The sequence below is a fragment of the Poecilia mexicana genome, unplaced genomic scaffold (genome assembly GCF_051168715.1).
Source record: "Poecilia mexicana isolate PSO_F unplaced genomic scaffold, ASM5116871v1 scaffold_5, whole genome shotgun sequence".
Classification (NCBI taxonomy): Eukaryota; Metazoa; Chordata; class Actinopteri; order Cyprinodontiformes; family Poeciliidae; genus Poecilia; species Poecilia mexicana.
The window spans coordinates 4,770,871-4,789,671 of NW_028263374.1; the positions used below are offsets into that span (position 1 = coordinate 4,770,871).

The 18,801-nt window shown below is 40.6% G+C and overlaps 2 protein-coding genes across 2 annotated transcripts; both read right to left on the reverse strand.

Annotated features, from left to right (window-relative positions):
* Positions 1–2,648: 2,648 nt before the first annotated feature.
* comtb (catechol-O-methyltransferase b) lies at positions 2,649–9,391 on the reverse strand. The gene is made up of 6 exons (XM_014969222.2): positions 9,236–9,391; positions 8,128–8,299; positions 3,623–3,740; positions 3,282–3,475; positions 3,048–3,179; positions 2,649–2,956 (listed from the first exon to the last, which is right to left on the reverse strand). The coding sequence occupies exons 2-6, from the start codon at positions 8,296–8,298 to the stop codon at positions 2,777–2,779; spliced, it is 795 nt and encodes a 264-aa protein (XP_014824708.1). The 5' UTR covers position 8,299; positions 9,236–9,391; the 3' UTR covers positions 2,649–2,776.
* Positions 9,392–9,623: 232 nt separating this feature from the next.
* On the reverse strand, positions 9,624–18,548 carry LOC106904749 (SRSF protein kinase 3-like). Its single transcript, XM_014969210.2, has 15 exons — positions 18,360–18,548; positions 17,078–17,354; positions 16,888–16,996; positions 16,305–16,392; positions 16,011–16,098; positions 15,742–15,848; positions 15,483–15,651; positions 15,322–15,347; positions 15,157–15,213; positions 14,095–14,455; positions 13,840–13,937; positions 12,330–12,437; positions 12,182–12,251; positions 12,009–12,101; positions 9,624–10,661 (listed from the first exon to the last, which is right to left on the reverse strand). The coding sequence occupies exons 2-15, from the start codon at positions 17,295–17,297 to the stop codon at positions 10,477–10,479; spliced, it is 1,779 nt and encodes a 592-aa protein (XP_014824696.2). The 5' UTR covers positions 17,298–17,354; positions 18,360–18,548; the 3' UTR covers positions 9,624–10,476.
* Positions 18,549–18,801: the final 253 nt, after the last annotated feature.

Below are 18,801 nucleotides of genomic sequence, written 5' to 3' on the forward strand. Positions count from 1 at the left end.
GCCCTCTAGAATCTAGATTAAACACTGAGATTAAATATTATGTCACAAATCAAATCAATGCGGTTTTTATCTGCTTACTGCCAATTTATGTCAATCAGTCCCTTAAGTTTTTTGAGAATTATCATGGAAGTTCACACAAAATCAACAAATTAGCAATTTATTAATAATACATAACTGGGAGTTTATTGCATATTTTTCTCAAACATTTTCAAAAATTTTCTCACTTGTACTAAACAGCTAATATCTGCTAATATCTACAAATATTTCGAAATTACTATCACAAACACTTTGATTTTAATTGCAAAAAAACACAAAAAATCACAAAATCCTGGAGGAACTGAAAAGATGTTCAGTAATACTTAATTTTAAGAATTCATTGATATTTTAAGAGTTTGTGAACAGGTTTTATGTTTTATCAATACATTCTGCCACAACCGGCCCTTTAAGAGCCTTCCTGATCTGGATTTGGCCCAAAACAAAAATGAGTTTGACACCCCTGATTTTGTGGTTGTATTATTTTAGGAACTAGCATTTGCTTGTTTTTTCCTCCTGCTTTTGCTTTATTTCACAACTAAAAAGAACAGAAAGATGGCCAAAACAAGTGCATAAAAAGTAAAGTAAAAATAAAAAAAAAAAGGGCAGAGGATGAGGAGTTTTGTAAACAACCTGCATGATGACACGGAGAGAACGCTGGAAGCTTTTATCGTGAAGAGCTTAGAGCCGATGATGGAAAACATTATAAATTTTGCAAAACCAGAAAACATCATGAAAACTGACGGAGCACTCCGTGCCTCGAAACACCAACCAGGTTGATTATATCTGCATGAGAAGAGCGAGAGAGACAGAAACACCCACAGCTGTCTGTGGACAGTTTTTCTTGATATTTTTCACTCCAACGACGTTTGAAGTCATTTTATCTGTCCAGATTTAATTCTAACAAAGCTGCTGTTTTTGAAATTTTTGGCATGATTCTTCTCACATATTTAAATTCTGCTTTTGTATGCTATTTTAAGTAATGCATAGAGTCAAATATATGACGTTTAGAATTTGAATTTAATAGATTGAAATCAATTTGAAATACAAGGATGATAGAGAAAGTAAGACAAATCGCTTTTTTTAAAAAATACACCTTTACAAACAACTTGTATGAAGAAGTAAAGTCATTACTCACCTGCCCATTCTTCATGGATCACTCTTCATTCATTCATCCATCACAGGAGATTGTCCAGGTGGGCCTCCAACCTCGGTCCAGATTCAATGGGCTGCACTTCAAACCCGAGGCTCTGTCATCTCAGACTGCCTGCTCTGCACAGTTAAAAAAAACAACTAAAAAAATCAAGTTAGAAAATATAAAAAAAATTAAATAAAAAAAAATAATAACTGATGTAATTTTAAAAAAAACTAAATGAAGAAGAGGCTCTCGAGGGTTTTAGAGTGCGGCATCCTGGCAGAAGCAGAGGGAAGTGCAACATTACGGCATGAGAATCTCCAAATCTCCGCCAAATCCCTTAAAAGCTCTCCTCCCGTTCTGCCGTCCTTTTTTCAGCCGTGCGCGTCTCTGTCCAGAGCAGTCACTCCTCCCTCCCTCACTCCGGGGAACCCTCGCTCTCTCTCTCTCTCTCTCTCTCTCTCTCTCTCTCTCTCTCTCTCTCTCTCAGCGCACTAATGGCCTCAGATTGGGATTATCATGCAGCCGTCTGTGAAGAAAGCACTAGGTGGACAAGCTCACTTTTCTCTCTCTCTCTCGTGCAGCTGCAGCAAAAAAGAAAAAAACCTCCTCCCACTCCATCACTTTGAGAGATTAGATGAGCAGCAATTTGCTCTCTCTCTCTCTTTCTCCCTCTCTCTCACACAAACACACACCACATCCACTCACTATCACAACATTCGTCCACACGCACACACACACACACACACACACACACACACACACACACACAATGGCAGAGAATATCAGAGCACAGAACAGGTTTGTGCGCTACAGAACGTAGCTGGATTAGGTTTCCGATTGATTTGAGTCGATGCTCTGAAAAAAAAGAGCAGCTCCCAGATCAGTTTGCAGCTCATCTGTCAATTAGGAGCTCGGCTAAAGGATCACTGCCGCCATGTGCTGGACAGATACACACCCAACTTAGAAAAGACAGTTTTATATAAGGTACAACGTTTGAAAAAAAAAAAAAAAAAAAAAAAAAAAAAAACATTCCCCCCCAAAAAACACTAAAACTTGGCGCCCTGGGCTACTGCCCTACCAGCCCAGGAGACCCCAACGCTACATGCAGGAAGATAAATAGACGTTTTTTTTTAAATTATTTATAAATAGGATTTTTGAAAGGTTTGGCAATTCAGAGCATTTATTGCTCTGAATTAACTTTAAGCAGATTTGATGAAAAGAAACCCTCTATGTGAGAACTAATATAAATTCTCTGCTAATTAAGTATTTTGACTAATTAAGTATTTTGACTTTATAATTATATTGACATAAAAACATCTCCATTTTGTTATTTTCTAAGGCAACATCTTTCTTAGTTCTCAAATGGCTTGTGGAAAAAATAATTGTTCTGTCACGTTTAAAAAATCCCAACAAACATACAACATGACAATATGTGAAAACATTAAGGAACGAGCATAACAAAGAACGCAACATTACATTTGTATTTCATGTTACTTTTATTTTCAAGTCAACATCTTCATTACATTAGAAAAAGAGACGGGATTTCTTGTTCTATGTCTGGTGGATGATCCTGAAATGTGTGTCTGAGGCTCTTTTGTTGAATATCTACCCTAAGAAAACTGATTTCTCCAAACCGTCTTCCACTTTGGTGTACTCCAGGTGGGATCTGAAGTACTGGCTCTTATACCGGGGGCTGTTGCGGATGTACTCCAGGTAGTCGGGCGTTCCGGGGCAGATGACGTTATCTGCCAACAGGATGCTGCCTTTCCTGAGGAGACCGCACTCCTGATTTAAAAAAACAAAACAAAAACTGTGTCATGGTGGAATGAACAGGGAAGATTTCAATCCGAACTGAAGTGTGTTACAACAAATGCACCTCCATCAGCTTTGTGTCGGGAAGGTAGCGATCTTTCCAGTGATCCAAGAAAACCAAATCAAACGTTTCTATCGCAAACTTCTCCTTCATTTTGGGGATCCAGTCGCCAGACGCTCCTTCTACTAACTGGATCTAGAGGGAAGAAAACACTCGGCTACGTGACCCAGAAGTGGATTTTTAATTTTTATTCCCCCTCCTCGTTCTCATAGTTCGCTTTAGACGTCGGGCTTTTACCTTGTCTCCCAGTCCTGCCCAAGCGATCACCTGGCGAGCTATGGCGGCGTTGTGTGGGTTGAACTCCAGGGTGATGAGCTTGGCGTGAGGAGGCAGCAGGCTGGCGATGCGCACGGTAGAGTAGGCGCAGTAGGTTCCCAGCTCCAGCACCGTCGCCGGGTTCACTTCAGTCACCACGGAGTCCAAGATGCACCCTGGGGGTCGAAGGACGAATCGAAACGTATCGGAAAGGAAATATTTTTTTTTTCTTCATGAAAGAACAGAGTTATGAACTTAAAAAAAAGAAAAGAAAAGAAAAGGAAAGAAAAGAAAAGAAAAGAGAAGAAAAGAAAAGTCGCCACCTTTCTCATCTCCCACATTCATGGCCCACTCCTTCTGTCTGCAGAACTGATCGATGGCTTTCACCACGCTGCGAGGGTCCCCTCTAGTGGCGTTCTTCTGCACTGCAGCCAACAGCCGCTGCAGGAAGCCAAGAAAGCAAAAAAAAAAAAAAAAAAAAAAAAAAACAGGATCACTTTCAGTTGTGTCAATAACCTCCCAGTGAGTAAAAAAAACAAACTATTTTATTGTTTTCCATCACATTTAGTTAACCTTTTCTCCTCCTGAAGCCAGACCAGTGTTACACATGATTATGGGGGATATGATAACTGGAATATTTATAAGCCTGTTTGTATCTTTATCATTTTCTTAAAGTCACATTACAGCCTTTTTGCTGCTGCTGTTGCTGCACACTGTCCAATCAGCTGGCCAGCTCAGTGACTGGCTCATCAGCTACATGTTAGCTTGTTAGCTAACCGATGTTCCTTATGAAAGGATTCTCAAAGTCTAGCAATTTCTCCTGTGGAAATGCCGTCAGACGTTATGATGATTTCCTAATGTAGCCATTTAAAACCAAGATAGCGATAAATTGGCTGTGTGATAAATAGCCTCCAATTCCCTTCATTTTGGGTATATGGCAATAAAAAAAACAAAAAGAAACATCTCAACATAAACTCACACATTCAAATCTGAATACGACACATTTCCCCACCAAGTTGCTTATGACAAACCATCCACGAAATGACAGCTCATACTGAGAGAGCGAACTTTAAAAAAAGAAAAGCAGTGACATGAAACAAGTCGGGATTTTGCTGAGCTTGAGAGTTGATGATGGAGTGAAGGATTGCCCTCCGTTTTTCTAACACACGGTGTTTTGGTGCCCCTTGACCCATGAAGCCCCGGTCTCTTTCTGTTTACAATCAATACTTGACCTTATAAGATTAGCTCATAATCAATATTCATCAAGATACTGTGTTCTAAAAATGACGAGTCTTTTTCGTTTCTTTTCTTGTTTTTAAAAAACAGTGCAAACTTTTTATTTTATCTAATTAAGACCAAATTAAATCAATGGTAGCCACCTGAACAAGAAGCACGGCCGAGTAAAATACCACGAACCGTCGATGCCTGTTTGAAGGACGACCATTGGGCAGAGGTCTGAGGTCCGATGAGAGCCGATACTTTTACGGATCCCTCCAGTCTTCAACTTTAAACGCCTTCACTAAATGGACCTCGACAAGAATTGATTGGGTCTTTAAAAGAATCTGGCACAGGAATGAAGTTGCTCAAAGCTCTGCTGCTCGGTGGCGCGCACTCCACGTAGAACCACCAGCAATGTGAGATTCATTACAGGCCGTCGTGTGTATTTTAAGTGAATAGCCGTGTGTAGTCTGACGCAGATGTTTAATAACATTCAGCTCTGCAGGTTGGTTTCCATAGCAATGAAAGTGGCGACAGCAGAATAGAATACATCTGTTTTGTCGGGCAAAATAGTTTTTGTTCAGAGGGAAGAGGGGTGGGTACTGTAGCGCCTCCTAGTGTCTGTTTACATCCCTGCTGTTGTTCCTAATGTAGTCAATTTCATAAACGTTGTGCAAAAACACATAACGCAGAAATCTGTTAATCATTTAACCAATTGTTAAACCAATTGTATGAAAAATTGAAAGAGTTCAATCAGCATACAAGAAGTGGGAAAGACGTTTACTGAACAGCTGAGTTTAAAAAAAATAACTACAACTCTAATATAGTTTATAGAGATTACAGAGGAGAAAGATCAAATCTAGTAATGTAACACTGTGATCAAAAACAATACACTAAGAATATCTTATTTGCAAATGTAGCTATAATGCAAACAACAATTTAACAAGATCCAAATTTCTTGAATTTCTTTTTGGCCCCGAGGACAACAGAGCAACGTGAGCAACATGTCAAGCAACTGGTTGCCACATCATTTAGTCTATTCGATACCAGTTTCTAAGAAGCATGAACGCTAAAAAAAATAAAAATAAGGGCAAATCTACTCCGTAGGAGTTAGAGATTTTACTAAGCAGCTGTGTTTTAGTGTCTTTTTCCAGATTACAAGAGTTGTCGTTGTCAGTTTGTACTTGCATGAAATTAAAAAAGGACCGTAAGCTTTTAAAAGACAAGAGCAAATTTATTTTATGACTGACTTCTTCCTCTTCAAATTTTATTTAAGTGGGGAAAAACACCCTCCTTGAGAACAAAGATCTCCAACACAAAAGTAAAAAAGCTTCTACAAGATAATCAGTTAAAATTAAGGTAAAATCATGACAACATGTTTTTTGTTTCTGGTCAAATAAAGGTTGAAGAAGAAATAAAAATCATGACAACCAATTACTCTGGTCGTTGGTTACTCTACATTTGATTTAAAATCGTTTGAAAATCAGCCGTCTCTCTTTTCACTAAGTATCCATCTTCTCTCCATGTTCTAAGTTTTAGGGAGCCGTGTTTGCTGTGCGATTGTTTTGCATTCACTTCCTCTGTTTGCAAACTAGAAAATATTTCACAAGCCCACACTTGCGTAATGCCCCTCAAGCCTGAGCCGTTCTTTCACCCTATTCATGACGACACGCTGACATATTAAGGCAGCAGAATCTACATTCAGCCGTCGTGAATGTAAGGCGTAAAGATACGAAAGGAGGGAGGACGAGGAACCGAGTCTTTGGAAAGCGTGGAAACTGTTTGGAAGGTGTCTCTGTTCTTGCAGGAAGGGTTTCGTGTTATCTTCAGAGGCAGGTGTTTTTATTTTGATATGCTTCACTGCACAAACACCAGTCAAGCCTGGGTTGTTGAGGCTCGCCGTGTTGGGAGTAAGGTTTCACGCCGTTAATGCCAAGTTGTGAGCTTTAAGAAGGCTCAGACGACGAAACCGCTGAGCTCAGCACATCTCTGCAGTTTTGCTGAGCCTGCTGAGCCCAAGAATTGTTTTCTTAGCTGACAGGAGGGAGTCCCAGCATGCATCTGTCCTGCCGCGGCTCAAACACCTTAACGGAACGGATCATCTCGACACGACGGGTTTGAGAGTTTTTAAGTTTCCCTCGTGTCTTTTCCTACAAGTTCACTCTCGACTACAAGAGAGTGAACCCAAATGAAAAGGCTGGGATATTTTTTTTACATGCATCATGTTGCCATGACGATCTGTGGTTTGCCACGGTTAGTGAGCAAACAACATCTTGGAAACCAGGGGCCATCCCAAAGATAAAGAAAATAAAATGTGTTAAAGGGGCAGCATTATGTGTTTTCCAGCCACAAAGTATCAATTTATAGTACAATCAAGTAACGTTATTATATCCAGTTGTTATAAAAGTTAAATGACTTAAAAGAAATGTGACTTTGCAGTTTAATGCCTTGAAATTGGACCTCTGTCTCTTTAATAAGCTTCTGCTCTTTCCGGAACTCCGTAAACGTTTGGCGAAGCGACGTTGATGTGCTGAAGGCAAAGTCAGAGCACCGAGAAACAGTTTGTGTGATGAGTTCAGCGAATGCGCAGTTCCACCAGCTGTTTGCTAGTTGCTGCTGCTCCTGCTAGTTTGAAGGAGCCAAGTAATGGAGGAGGAGTGCACTCGGTTCCCCAAGAGTTTCAACGAACCCGAATGGTTGCTACGGGAGATTGAAGGATTTCTCAAACATGCATGAAAGACTGAAAGAAACACTCCAGGTACGTTTTTGATGGGGGAATAACATTGTAACGCGATGTAAAGCTAAAAAAAGTCACATTTACACACTACTGCCCCTTTAATTCATAATGAGCCATGTTCAGGCCATCCTGTGAAACTGGATATGACAGAAACTGGTACAACTGAGAATATATTAAGACATGGCCGCCCACCTAAACAGCCAAGATGGTAACTCAGGATGAGCTGCTAAGGTCTGTACAGTCAGTCAATATTAGCTGTCCACTTCACAAATCTGGCCTCCATACAAGCGTGCCACTGATAAAAGAAAGCCACAAAACTTTACAGTTTGCCACGAGTCCTGCAAGACGCACTGTAAACACTTAGAAGAAAATGCTATGGTGAGATGAGAAAACATAAAAAACACATTTTTTCCACAAGTCAAATGCTAGAAATCAACACTACACATCAGCAGAAGTGTTGACAGGAAGATGGATGGAGCTAAACACAAAGCAGTCCTGAAAGGAAAAGCTCTCTGAAGCTGCACAAGACCTAAAACTGGGTGAGAAGTTCATCTTCCGGTTAAAACCCGATTTCGTCTAAGGATCTATGGAAGACTTGAAAATTGTTCCAAACAATCTCACTGAACCTGAGCCGTTTCACAAAGAATGGGCAACATGTTCGTGTATCGTTTTCCTTCCACTTAACTTCCAAAGAATGTGAATATTTTTTGCAAGGCATTGCATTTCACTGCTGAGACGAAAACAAACCAGGTAATTTGGAGCATTTAGTATCAGGGAAATCTTTTTCTTAAAAAAGTTTCCCTGACACTCTGACACCTTCGACGTAGGTTTTGTTTGTTTATCGTGTTCGGCGAGCATCTAGCAAAGGCACACCTGAGGACGCGTGGTCTGGGTCAGTGCGTTCAGCAATCCCTCCACGATGGTGTCGTGCCAAATGAGCGCGAGTCCCGCGTGGTACTGCACGACAGAAGGAATCACCCATCTGTAGAGCACGTACAGCAGAGCGGCCCCGCCGGCACAACCGTAGAGCAGAGCCAGCCACATCCTGTGAGAATAAAAGGAAAAAAGAAAGAAAATTGTACTGTTACAGTGTGCAGTGCTGCAATATTGAAAGAGACGGTGATAAACGAAGAGCAAAAAATGTGCAAGAGGAAAGATCAAGGGACTCTCGTGTCTCCTGTTGACCTGTCCCTTTGTGTTTAGATAATGAGATGGGTGTTTACTATGCAGGGTAGAATGCAGGAGCTGCTCCTGCCGCTGCCACATCCAATCTGAACACACACACACAAAATATATACACCACTGGGAAGAAAGTAGCTAAAATGAGCTGCAATAATCTGTAACAAACAGCTGCTTTCCCCACACTTAGAAGCTGTTTATCTGCAGCCTGAGCGCAGATGAAGCAGGGAGGGGAAAGAAGGAAAAGAGAGAGGAGAAGAGCACAGCTTGAATCTTAAGCAGAACTCGTTCTCTGGAAAAGCAGCGAGGAGAGAAAAAGCCCCGACTACCTTGGAGTAATAATGCAGCTGTGAAAGCTCTGTGGTAGCTGAGGTAATCCCTTTTGATTCAGAGTTTGAGTCGCATGGCAACTGGCTGGGGGTTAAGAGCTGTGTCACCCAAAGGCACAAAGCTGAGACTTTAACCTTTTACTCAGGCTTTCTTCTCAATGTACTGAAATGCCGGACAAAACTGGTACCTTTTTTCTTTTTTACTGTTAAACTAGTCATTCCTGTTTAACAATCAATGTTTAAATTATAGCTGCTGTAAAAAGAAAAAAACACACACACACACACACAAACACACAGAGAAAGCAAGGCTGTTTGACTATATTTCTTGTGGCAAAATATTGCAAATTAACAAGTTAATCTGCTTCAAATGAACACATTTCTAAGTGCGGAAGGCATGAATCCAGATTGAACCACGCAGCCGTTTTAGCAACACATTAACAAAGTAACTCAAGAGTAACCATGAATCGACTCACCGTGCCTTCCTGACGATCTAACACGAGATACGTCACCCGTGTGATCAGGTGGAGTTCCTCCGTCCTCTTCTCACCTCGTCGCTGCTCCAGGAAAATGTGCTTTTGAAAGGCGGACATATGCCTGAGTTTACATGAAGCTAACTCCTCCCTCGTCTTCCTTCCATCCCCCCCTCCTCCTCTGCTCAGAGCTGCACCGAAATGTGGGCATGCGAGGAATGTGCAGCCTGCTGAAATCTCTACGCACCGCGGCCGCGGAAAACAAGACACATCTGTCACAGCTTTTATTATTTTTAGTCTTATTTGAGGAATCTTTGGAGTGGAGATTACAGCTTTACTCTTATAGATGTTTGGCTTGATTTGGTTGATTCCAATAAAAGCTGGAGCAGAGTGGTTCTTGCACGTTTTTATTGTAAAAATTTAAGATTTTATAAACACTGCTTCCCAGAATTCTCAGTCTTTTATGGTCATGTTAAAATATGAGACACCAGGAAGAACGGAAGATGAAGGAGAAACACAAAGTGGATGCAACATTGAGACTCTGATCTCTGTGGCATGAAAGTATTAAAGTAGCAAACAATCAATGTAAGAAAAAGAAAGTTAGTGCCAGTGTCTTTACTGATGCCAGCACCAAACAACTACAGCAGGCGGAGTCCCTTTTACCAGACATCGTCTCATGTGTACAACAGTGTATCCGGGTCTTTGTACATAGAAAAAAAGTAGTACATTAAAACAAAAAAAACTGAAATTTGGAGAATAATCTCAGAAATTTTCGAAAAAAAAAAAAGGAAGTTTCTGATTTTTTTTTTTTTAAGTTTGAGAAAAAAAATCTCAAGAAATCTTCCAGGAAAAATTATAAAATTTGACTTTTGAAACTCAGAAATTAATTTTCTTTTGCCCAAGATTGATCTCAAAATTTTAGTTTTTTTTTTTTTTTTCGCAAATGTTTGACTTTTCGAACTCAGAAATGGCAATGTGCTTCTATAAACTATTTAGCTCAAAATTTCAGATTTTTTTCCAGCAATTTTTTTTTTACTTCTTGCTGTTGTTTTTTCTAGAAAACTTCTGAGATTATGCTCAAAATTTCAGATTTCTTTCCTCCCAGCAAACTTTAGACTTTCCAATCTCAGAAATTTCTAGAAAATTTTCTGAGATGAATTTTAAAATTTCTGAGTTTTTGGCAGAAACTGACTATTTTTTCCTCTTGCATGATGGCCCTGGTGACACGGCGCTGCGGTGCGTCTCTAGGAGGAAACCCAGGGGTGTTTCAAACACTGAGCAGCTGTGGCTCTTTTCTCTGGCTGCAGTTCCAACATGGTGAGGAGAAACGAACTGAACTGGAGAGCTTCCTCTCGCGGCCACTCGTACTTATCCAGCAGGATCTCCAACAAGCTCCACGGTTTCAGTTTGGAGATGTGCCGCAGCTGCCCTGAAGAGAGGGGAGACGGGGTTTCTGGCTGCTCAGACCAGCTTGACTTTGTAATTACTCATATCATAAGCCATCGATACGGTCCAGTAAAAGAAAGAGAACCATATAAAATAATCAGATTGAATACATTTCATGCATTTTACAAATCTGAGTGAGAATCGGGCTTTTAAAAATGTTATTCTAATAAAAAGCAGGATTGTGCAAGAACAGAAATGCAGAGAAAAAAAAACGGCTGATGGGAGAAATAAGTAAATTTTAAGCTCTGACTGATTATTGGTCAGTCAGGAACTCAAAGGTTGTGTTGGAGCGCAGGCTAACTTTATCAGGTCGTGTTGATAAAGAAGAAAGAGTCGTTTCATTGTTTGCACATCAAACTAAAGTCAAAGCGCTGAGATGCAAAGACTGTTCAAAACAAAAATATTAAATCCACCTTGAGAAATATCTGGGTCAGCTCAGGCTGACCGGCTCTTTTCTGCGGAAAACACAAAAGGCTGAACAGCGTAAAGCAGAGGCTGGCGCTTTATTCCCTTGACCTTTGAAACAAACCCAGTCTGCTACGGGCGATGCTGGACGTTGAAATGCTGGCAGCTTTCAGAAATCCCAGAGTTCAGATTAGCATCAACATATTGCAGTGAACGGATGAGGATAACGTCTCACTGAGGTTTACATGCGAAGCAGAGGGCAGCGCCTCGTAGCAGCAAAGTCATAAGCCTTAGAAACATTGGATCATAAGCTGCATCAGTTAATTGACTACTGAAATATATGTATGTATTTTTTATCAGTCTTGAATCTTCCAAAGCCTCCCTGAATGGCAAATTATCTTTGTAAGCATCTCAGTATTAACACTTCAGGTAGAGACTGAATGATTATTTTAGATTTAATCACTAAAACAATCAACAATTAACCTATTAGTACTCACACTAATAAATCGATTAATAATTGAGTAATGAAAGGAGAAGTAAAACAAGCAAAAGCTACCTAAGTGGAGATTTTGAAAGGAATTGAGAATAAATGCTGATATTATCTTCATGTAAGTGTTTCTTTATATCTCAGGCATGTATTAACATTTTCTTAGAAGAGCACGTGTGTCAGTTTGCAACAATACAATTTTGTAGCCATGCTAATGTTGTTCATCGCTAACAGAGGATGCTAAATGTGCCTTAACAAGTGAACTCTCCAATCATTTTGTCATATATTTTGAATGCTGCTCGTGTATTTTCTTGTGCTATACAAGATAAATTATGTATGTATTCAAAATGTATTATATTAAAACTAAAATTTCCCAAAAGAGAAAAAGAGATAGGGCACAAAGAAATGTCTATATTTTTAAAAAACCCTTAACTTTACCTTTCCTGTTGAAGTATTGTTTGGATTTTCTCCCAGAAAGGGCAAACTGGGACGGAAGAGGTCCGAGCAGCTCGATGATATGGGCAATATGATCTACGGACGTGAAAACATTCTGCTTAATGTTCATATTATTCATCTCAAACACATTGGTGGTAAAGTAGCTGAACACACACCTTCCTCCCGGCAGAACGCGGCTCCTGCCTGCGGGTCAAACAGGTAGTCTCCTGTAGCCAGCTCAAAGGCCTTCAGAGGACACAAGGAGACAATAGCAATAAAGTTATTCCAGCGGTGGAATAATGTTACTGCTATTGTCTCACTCACCATGCAGGCGGTGCTCCAGATGTCAGCTGGCGTGTCGTAGTCCGCACCAATCAGAACCTCTATGGAGCGGTACTGGCAGGTCTGAATGTCTTCACTGAAGTGCTTGTGCTGAAAACAGAGAAGATCTGCAAATATGATCCTGCAGTCTGTAGCCCACAGCTGCTTGATTAAACATAACGTAACGGGCTGGGCTTTTCTGACCGGGCTGCAGCTCAGAACCAGGATGTGAAGGTTTGTTTGTTTTTCTGCTAAATTGATTCATTTCCGTCTTGTTTGTAATGGATGGTTTTCTACAGCTATAAGGTTTAAACCCTTGGTCATTTCTTTTTTCTTCTTCTTTTTGTTTAGTAGTTTATGGTCTGAAGTTCACTTGGTTCATCTTACTGTCTTCATTCAAGATTGAAAGATCAGGGTCAGATAAATAAATCAGAATATCACAGAAAATCTTTTTTAGGGTACTCACGTCAAAATGTGAGAACGAATTACAGAAATTCATAACACTCAGTTATATGTGTCAAGCTGTTACTTTTAAAACCCAAAACCGTGGAAGATGGGGCCACTGAAAAAATAAAATCATTCTGATTTTGTTTGTTTTATAATTCTGACTTTCCTCTTCTGAATCAGAGGATCAGAATTCTGAGATTAAAACGTCAGAATAATAATAATTATTATTCCTACTAAGGCTCCTGTTTCCCTGTTGTATCTTTATCAACAACACATTTTTTTCCAGCTGGACTTTTCATCCATGTATTTAGGAAGCAGCTCTCTGTGGACAGCTAGCTTCTTAAGCATGGAGATCTCTTAGGATCTCTGACGGTGCAGGCTACAACTTCACTTTTCTGCTTTAACTTCATTCATCCAGATTTATTTGGTCAAACGGCACATAGTCAGTGTTACAAAGAGTCTGATGTCTGGCCACTTGTCAAAAACAGAAAAATCTCACACACCTAAACTATTTAGGGGCAGATTTATTTTCTTACAGCTTTTATGCAATCTTATTTTTTCAGATCTTTTGATATTCAATTCATTAAGATTCACCTCTATTAGTAAGACGTATGTTTCTGGAGGTTCTCAATAACTAACAAAGACAGAAAAACAAAGACAGCAATGCTCAAAATGTTCAATTCAAGTGTTTCGAATTGAAACATTTAAACACTGATAGTTACTTCAGTATGTCCACCTTTCATACTGTTTTAAAACTAGAAAATACTGGAGATAACCTCCATGATTTTACTGCTTACTTCTATTCATCTTCTTCATCTCTTCAGAATTTCGTATAGTTAGAGAATAAAGTGAGACATGAAAGTAAAGTATATTTTTTGTTAACTGTCTTGATGGTGAGCAGATTCACCACCAAGAATCTGTTTTTTTTTTACATGTAAAAAAAAAAAAAAAAAAAGAAGAAGTTATAAATACCAATCCGGAGTAAGGGTCATCAATTTAATAATTAAAAATGAACTAAGATTAATCACTTAAGTCATTTTAACTGTGTTTGACTTTAATCACTCACCACCCAGCAGGCATTGCCCAGATCGGCAATCTTGACGACAATTTTGTCGGCATTGTGAGGCTTCAGAACGTCCAGAGGAACATCTGAGTCACCGATTCCTGAAACGCAGAAAAATATTTCAAGAAACTTCAATGACTTGGTCAAAGACATGAGAACGCAGATCATTAAAATACATTAACCAAGCTGAGGCTTTTTTTAAGTGATTTTTTTTATTTTTTTTTTTATACAAGTGTAGCAGTAAACAGTGATTCTGACCTCTAGCTGAGGAAGCCGTAGGTGCGACGGGCTCGGTGTGCGACGTCTGGTGGAACAGCACGGATCTGGAGCCGGAGGCCGGAGCGTCCATGCTGAAGTTTGGACACGAGCCCATGGAGTACCTGTGGCTGCGTGGAGCACTGTCCAGTCCATCTTCCAACAGCAGAGTCTGCCTCCTTATCTTCAGGTTATGACCTCTGAGCTTTGAGTTACCGGTGAAGTGGTGCGTGCTTGAAGCGGCAGCTTCAGAAAACGTCACATGAGGCTTGTCTGTCTTCTGCTCAGTCGGACTCCTCTGTCCCCGACGGTTTTTGTCCTTTGCCGATAGCTGCTTCAGCGGATTCCTGGAAACCTTGCTGGACTGGGGACGGCAGTCGTATAGTCAGAAACAATCAGATGTGAGCGTTAACTGTGTGATTAAAAGCAGTTTAGTAAACTGTCGGCTTAATGTCTGTCTTGGAAGCAAACCATGTAAATTCAGTCGACTCTGCGCCATCCATGTTCCCAACCCGACTGATTCCGCGACAGGAAAAACACACTGAGAATTAAAAACCTTGTTGGAAGATCTTTGATGTGAACTGTTGAACCAAGCGTTGCTAACAGCAAAGTACAGCGTAACCACAACAGCAGCTGCTGCTGCAGGAACCTTGAAACATTTCCTTGTCTCTTCTGACCTAAAGCAGACAGAGCCACTGCAGCACGAAAGCCTTCTCCATATTTCTCCTAATTTGGACAAAGGAAATTGACTTCAAATAACTACCTTGACAACTATCTGGTTTTCTACAACTTATCTGCCGTGTAGCAGGAAATGTACCAACATATCGAGAGCTAAAAAAACCAAAAATGGCTTATGTGCATATTACATTTATAGCAAATAAACAATCCCTTGGAAAACATGGTTTGAGGTGCATCAAGCTTTTAATTCACACAGGTGGGTGGAAATGTAGGATGGCAAGTTGAGAGGGATCTGGTTGCAGCAGAGTGTTATCCACAAAACAGTGAAAACCAATATGAAATCTGCAGGAAATACGGCCAGAGGGTTGATGGCGTCTGTCGGCTTACCCATTCGCCAAGGCTGTGCAGAACCCCCGTCAGCTTCCCAAACAAGTTGAACACGCTCTTAGGAAAGAGCAGCAGGAAAGACAAAGGTCATGACAGAGTTCAGCATAAATCTAGTCACAAAAAGACTGAAATTATTCCAGAAGAGTTCATTTTAAAGTTGAACACCTGTTTTTCTCTGGAGTCTCTGTTCACTGGCAGAAAGAGAGAAGAACGAATATGAGACTAACAAACAACCGTCAACAAGTGCTACACCAAAAAAAAAAAAAACAACCTTGATTCTTGAAATTTATTGAGTCAAAGCAGTTACTCAAAAGACGTGCACAAACCCGAGCTGCTGCCGCTGAGAGGAGGAGGAACGGGTAACTGCCACAGCTTTGTGTTGGCTGCAAGCTTCCTGAGATAAATCTCATCCACTCTCAGGAGGATGTTTTCTGGCTTGATGTCTGTGTGGATGACTTTGCATTTAGTGTGCAGGTAATCTAAACCCTGCAAGACCTGCAATAAAATGCACAGATTGAAGTGATCCGAGTCAGAAGCGAAACGCAGCGGGGTAAATAACGTACAGCGAAATAAAATGCAGCACACCTGTTTGAGGATGCTCTTAACACAAGGCAGGGGGAGGCCTGTGTAGTTGGATTTGACGATCCACTTGAGAAGCTCGTGGCCGAGAACCTCCAGAACCATGCACACGTCTGACGTGCAGCTAAGGAACTTCTGTTTTGTTTGTTTTTTTATAGAGAAGTGATGTCAGGGTTTCTTGCAGCGACGGCATAAAAGCGGAACCTGCTAAGTCCAGCAACACCTCGCAACAAAATCGTTTGGGAGCAACGTCGTCCCTGTTCTGTAAAAGATACGCTCTCCAGTCGGAGCCGAGATTCTAAAGTCGTCGATGAGCTGCACGATTTTCTCACGCTTGGGATCCTTGGGGTCACTGTCCCTTACCTGGTAGCACAAAGAAAAACAAGATGCGTCATCTGCTTAGTCAAATAACGTTTGGTTTTAACAAAGAATAATAAACAACAAAAACAAAAGACTACACGACAAAATAGAAGCTGTTGCAAAGTGTTGTTTCACTATAAATTTTAAATAATGCTTGAAAAAGACAAACGGCAGCTTAGAGACGCATCGAAGTGGAAACTCAGACTGACACATTTAAGCAGTTCGATCTCATCCAGCGCCGTCTCTGTGAACATCTCAGCGCTCTTCACCACCTTCAGAGCCACAAAGCGCTTCGTTCTGCAGGCAAAAAAATAATAATAAAATGACAACAACAGCAACCATCTCGGTTCCTTACAGTTGCTGGCAAAACTATTCATACCCCATTCGGGATTTTTCACAATTGTCATATTACAACTAATGTTTTTTAATGAGATTTTAACATCATAGAACAATACAGAGTCGCATATAATTGTCAGTGGTTAATCTTTGAAATTGTTGAAAGCTCACTTCCAGTCCCCAATTAGGGGCTTCAGCAAACGTGGAAAAAAAAAAATTAGCTCTAGTCTCACGAAACCAAAATAAAAATACATGACCTTCAAGCCACCTTCTCCACAATGAAGCATGCTGAGAAGATGTTTTTCTAAAGCAGGAAACAGATCCACTAGACTGGATTACGTTGGTTGTTGCAATGCGACACATTGTTGAAAACTTCAAATGATAGAAATAAAACTTTTAGCCTGACTAGGTACCATTAAACTTGATGCAAAGCTACAAGGTCAAGCATTTACTCACACCATGTCCCAGCAGAGCCACACGGTGGAGAAGTGACCCCATCCCAACTTTTTCAGGACTTGATAGCGGTCGACAAATATTTCTCCGATCTCTACCCGGTAATAACCACCTGGAAGCAAAGCGGTCGATAGAAATCAGAAGTGAAGATGTCACAGGGCACGCTGGGATTTATTGCTGGGATCTTTCTTACCGATGCCGTAGTCTGTAGGATTCTCCTGCTGCTCTTCATAAGATCCCAGAGGCTCCGGTGAAGCAGCGTGGTTCTGTAAAGACGGAGGGCAGTGGGGGCTCTTGCTGGGTGTGGGACTCTTTCTACTGCTACTCTTATGTTTTGTTTCTGAGAACGGCTGATGGATCGGTTGGTTGGATGCAAGAAGGGCCGATATGGCGGCCGCGTAGGATGACGACATGCTGACTGGAGCGCGATCAGTTTGGATGGAGCTTTGCCACGGCAGCACTCGGGAAGACTGAAATGAAAAGGCATTTTGAGAAATTCAGAAACTTCAAGTACATCTCTTCCATGGCAGTCTGTGCGTACACCCACTGGCTGCGTGGAATGACATTTTAAGAGGGCCAATGAGCGTGTATCTTTATTTTTAGCTGGATGAATGGCATGTCAACGTAAATAGCCCCTGACACCAGCCCAGCTGCAACCAGACTCTACTTGGGCTTGCATAACTGCTGCTGTGGGAGCCTCTGTTGTGAACATGAACTCCTGATATGAGCTCTCTGGTCTCTGAAAACCTCATGGTTTTGTCATTTCTGATAAGACTAATAAGAGTATTGTAAGAGTCGAAAGATAATGTTGTCCACAGGAGATTACATTGGCTGAATTTAGACATTTAAATATCCCAATTATTAGTTGTTCTTGTTATAACACCATTAACAACTTTAATTTGGTATTTCATTGCAGAACTGACAAACTTTTAAATTTAGGCACATTTTTGGATTAAACTGTGTAAGATTCCTCATGATAGTTTAACTTTAAAAATTCAAAAATGCTCAATAATTACTTAATAAACACATTTCTGTATTGATACTGTAGTTGAATCATAACTATTTTGAACATTTGTTGGATTTGTTGAGCATTTTTAATTAAGTGAGAAGAATGCTACTTTTGGTTTTGTGCATTACTGTTTCACAGAATAAACAAACTGTTGAAGAAGGAAGAGGAAAGAAGTGTACCAAAGAACACCAATACAGGATAACATTACACACCAGCTACCAAAGCCAAGACTGAATGTATAAAATAAGTTCAAAAATAGTACATTATTTTAAATTTGTTGTATTGCTACAACTTTATTTGCCTTTTATCCTCGCTTCTCGTACTTTGCTTCTTAAAAAGTTAGCTAATGTCTTTATGAAGAAAGAAAGTTTCTAGTGGGAAACAATGTTTATCATTTTAATGTAAAACTGTGTTACTTTGTTATTTTCACGCATTACTCTTTCAAAATAATGAAAGTTTATATTACCCAGTGGTTTCCTCTCTGGGAGGTCGAACAGAGGTGCCGCGTTGTTGTCGGCTCTTTGAAATTATGACGCAGCTTCTCCAGTGAAAAGTAATTAATAATGGTGAGGCGGGACTCGAAGCGAGGCCGACACCAGAGCGGAGCGCGGCGGACTGGAGTGTCTCAGTCCTGGGCTGCTCTGCTCATCAATCCTCCGTCTGAGAGGAGGGTCTAGGAATAGCAGGGCGCCGCCGCTGCTGTTGCCTGGAGAGACAGCAGGCTCACTTCACGGCAGCGGCAGCTAGAAGAGTTGCCACGACTGCTGCCGCTGTTTTGGGGGAAGCCAAGCCGGTTTACGGCAAAACATGATAGTTTATGTTGCCTACTAGTAAATTAATGTTTTTAAAACATGATGACTGGTTATTAAGCCTTGTAAGACCTGCAATAAAGTGACTTCACTTACTTG

Coding starts and splice junctions, on each gene's coding strand:
- comtb (XM_014969222.2), bottom strand. CDS start 8,298: ATGTGGCTGGCTCTGCTCTACGGTTGTGCCGGCGGGGCCGCTCTGCTG. Junction 3,180..3,281: donor GGGCAGGACTGGGAGACAAG/GTAAAAGCCCGA, acceptor TCTTCCCTCTAG/ATCCAGTTAGTAGAAGGAGC. Junction 2,957..3,047: donor CCGACACAAAGCTGATGGAG/GTGCATTTGTTG, acceptor TTTTTAAATCAG/GAGTGCGGTCTCCTCAGGAA.
- LOC106904749 (XM_014969210.2), bottom strand. CDS start 17,297: ATGTCGTCATCCTACGCGGCCGCCATATCGGCCCTTCTTGCATCCAAC. Junction 15,348..15,482: donor TCTCAGCGGCAGCAGCTCGG/GTTTGTGCACGT, acceptor TCTTTCTGCCAG/TGAACAGAGACTCCAGAGAA. Junction 13,938..14,094: donor TACGGCTTCCTCAGCTAGAG/GTCAGAATCACT, acceptor TCTGCGTTTCAG/GAATCGGTGACTCAGATGTT.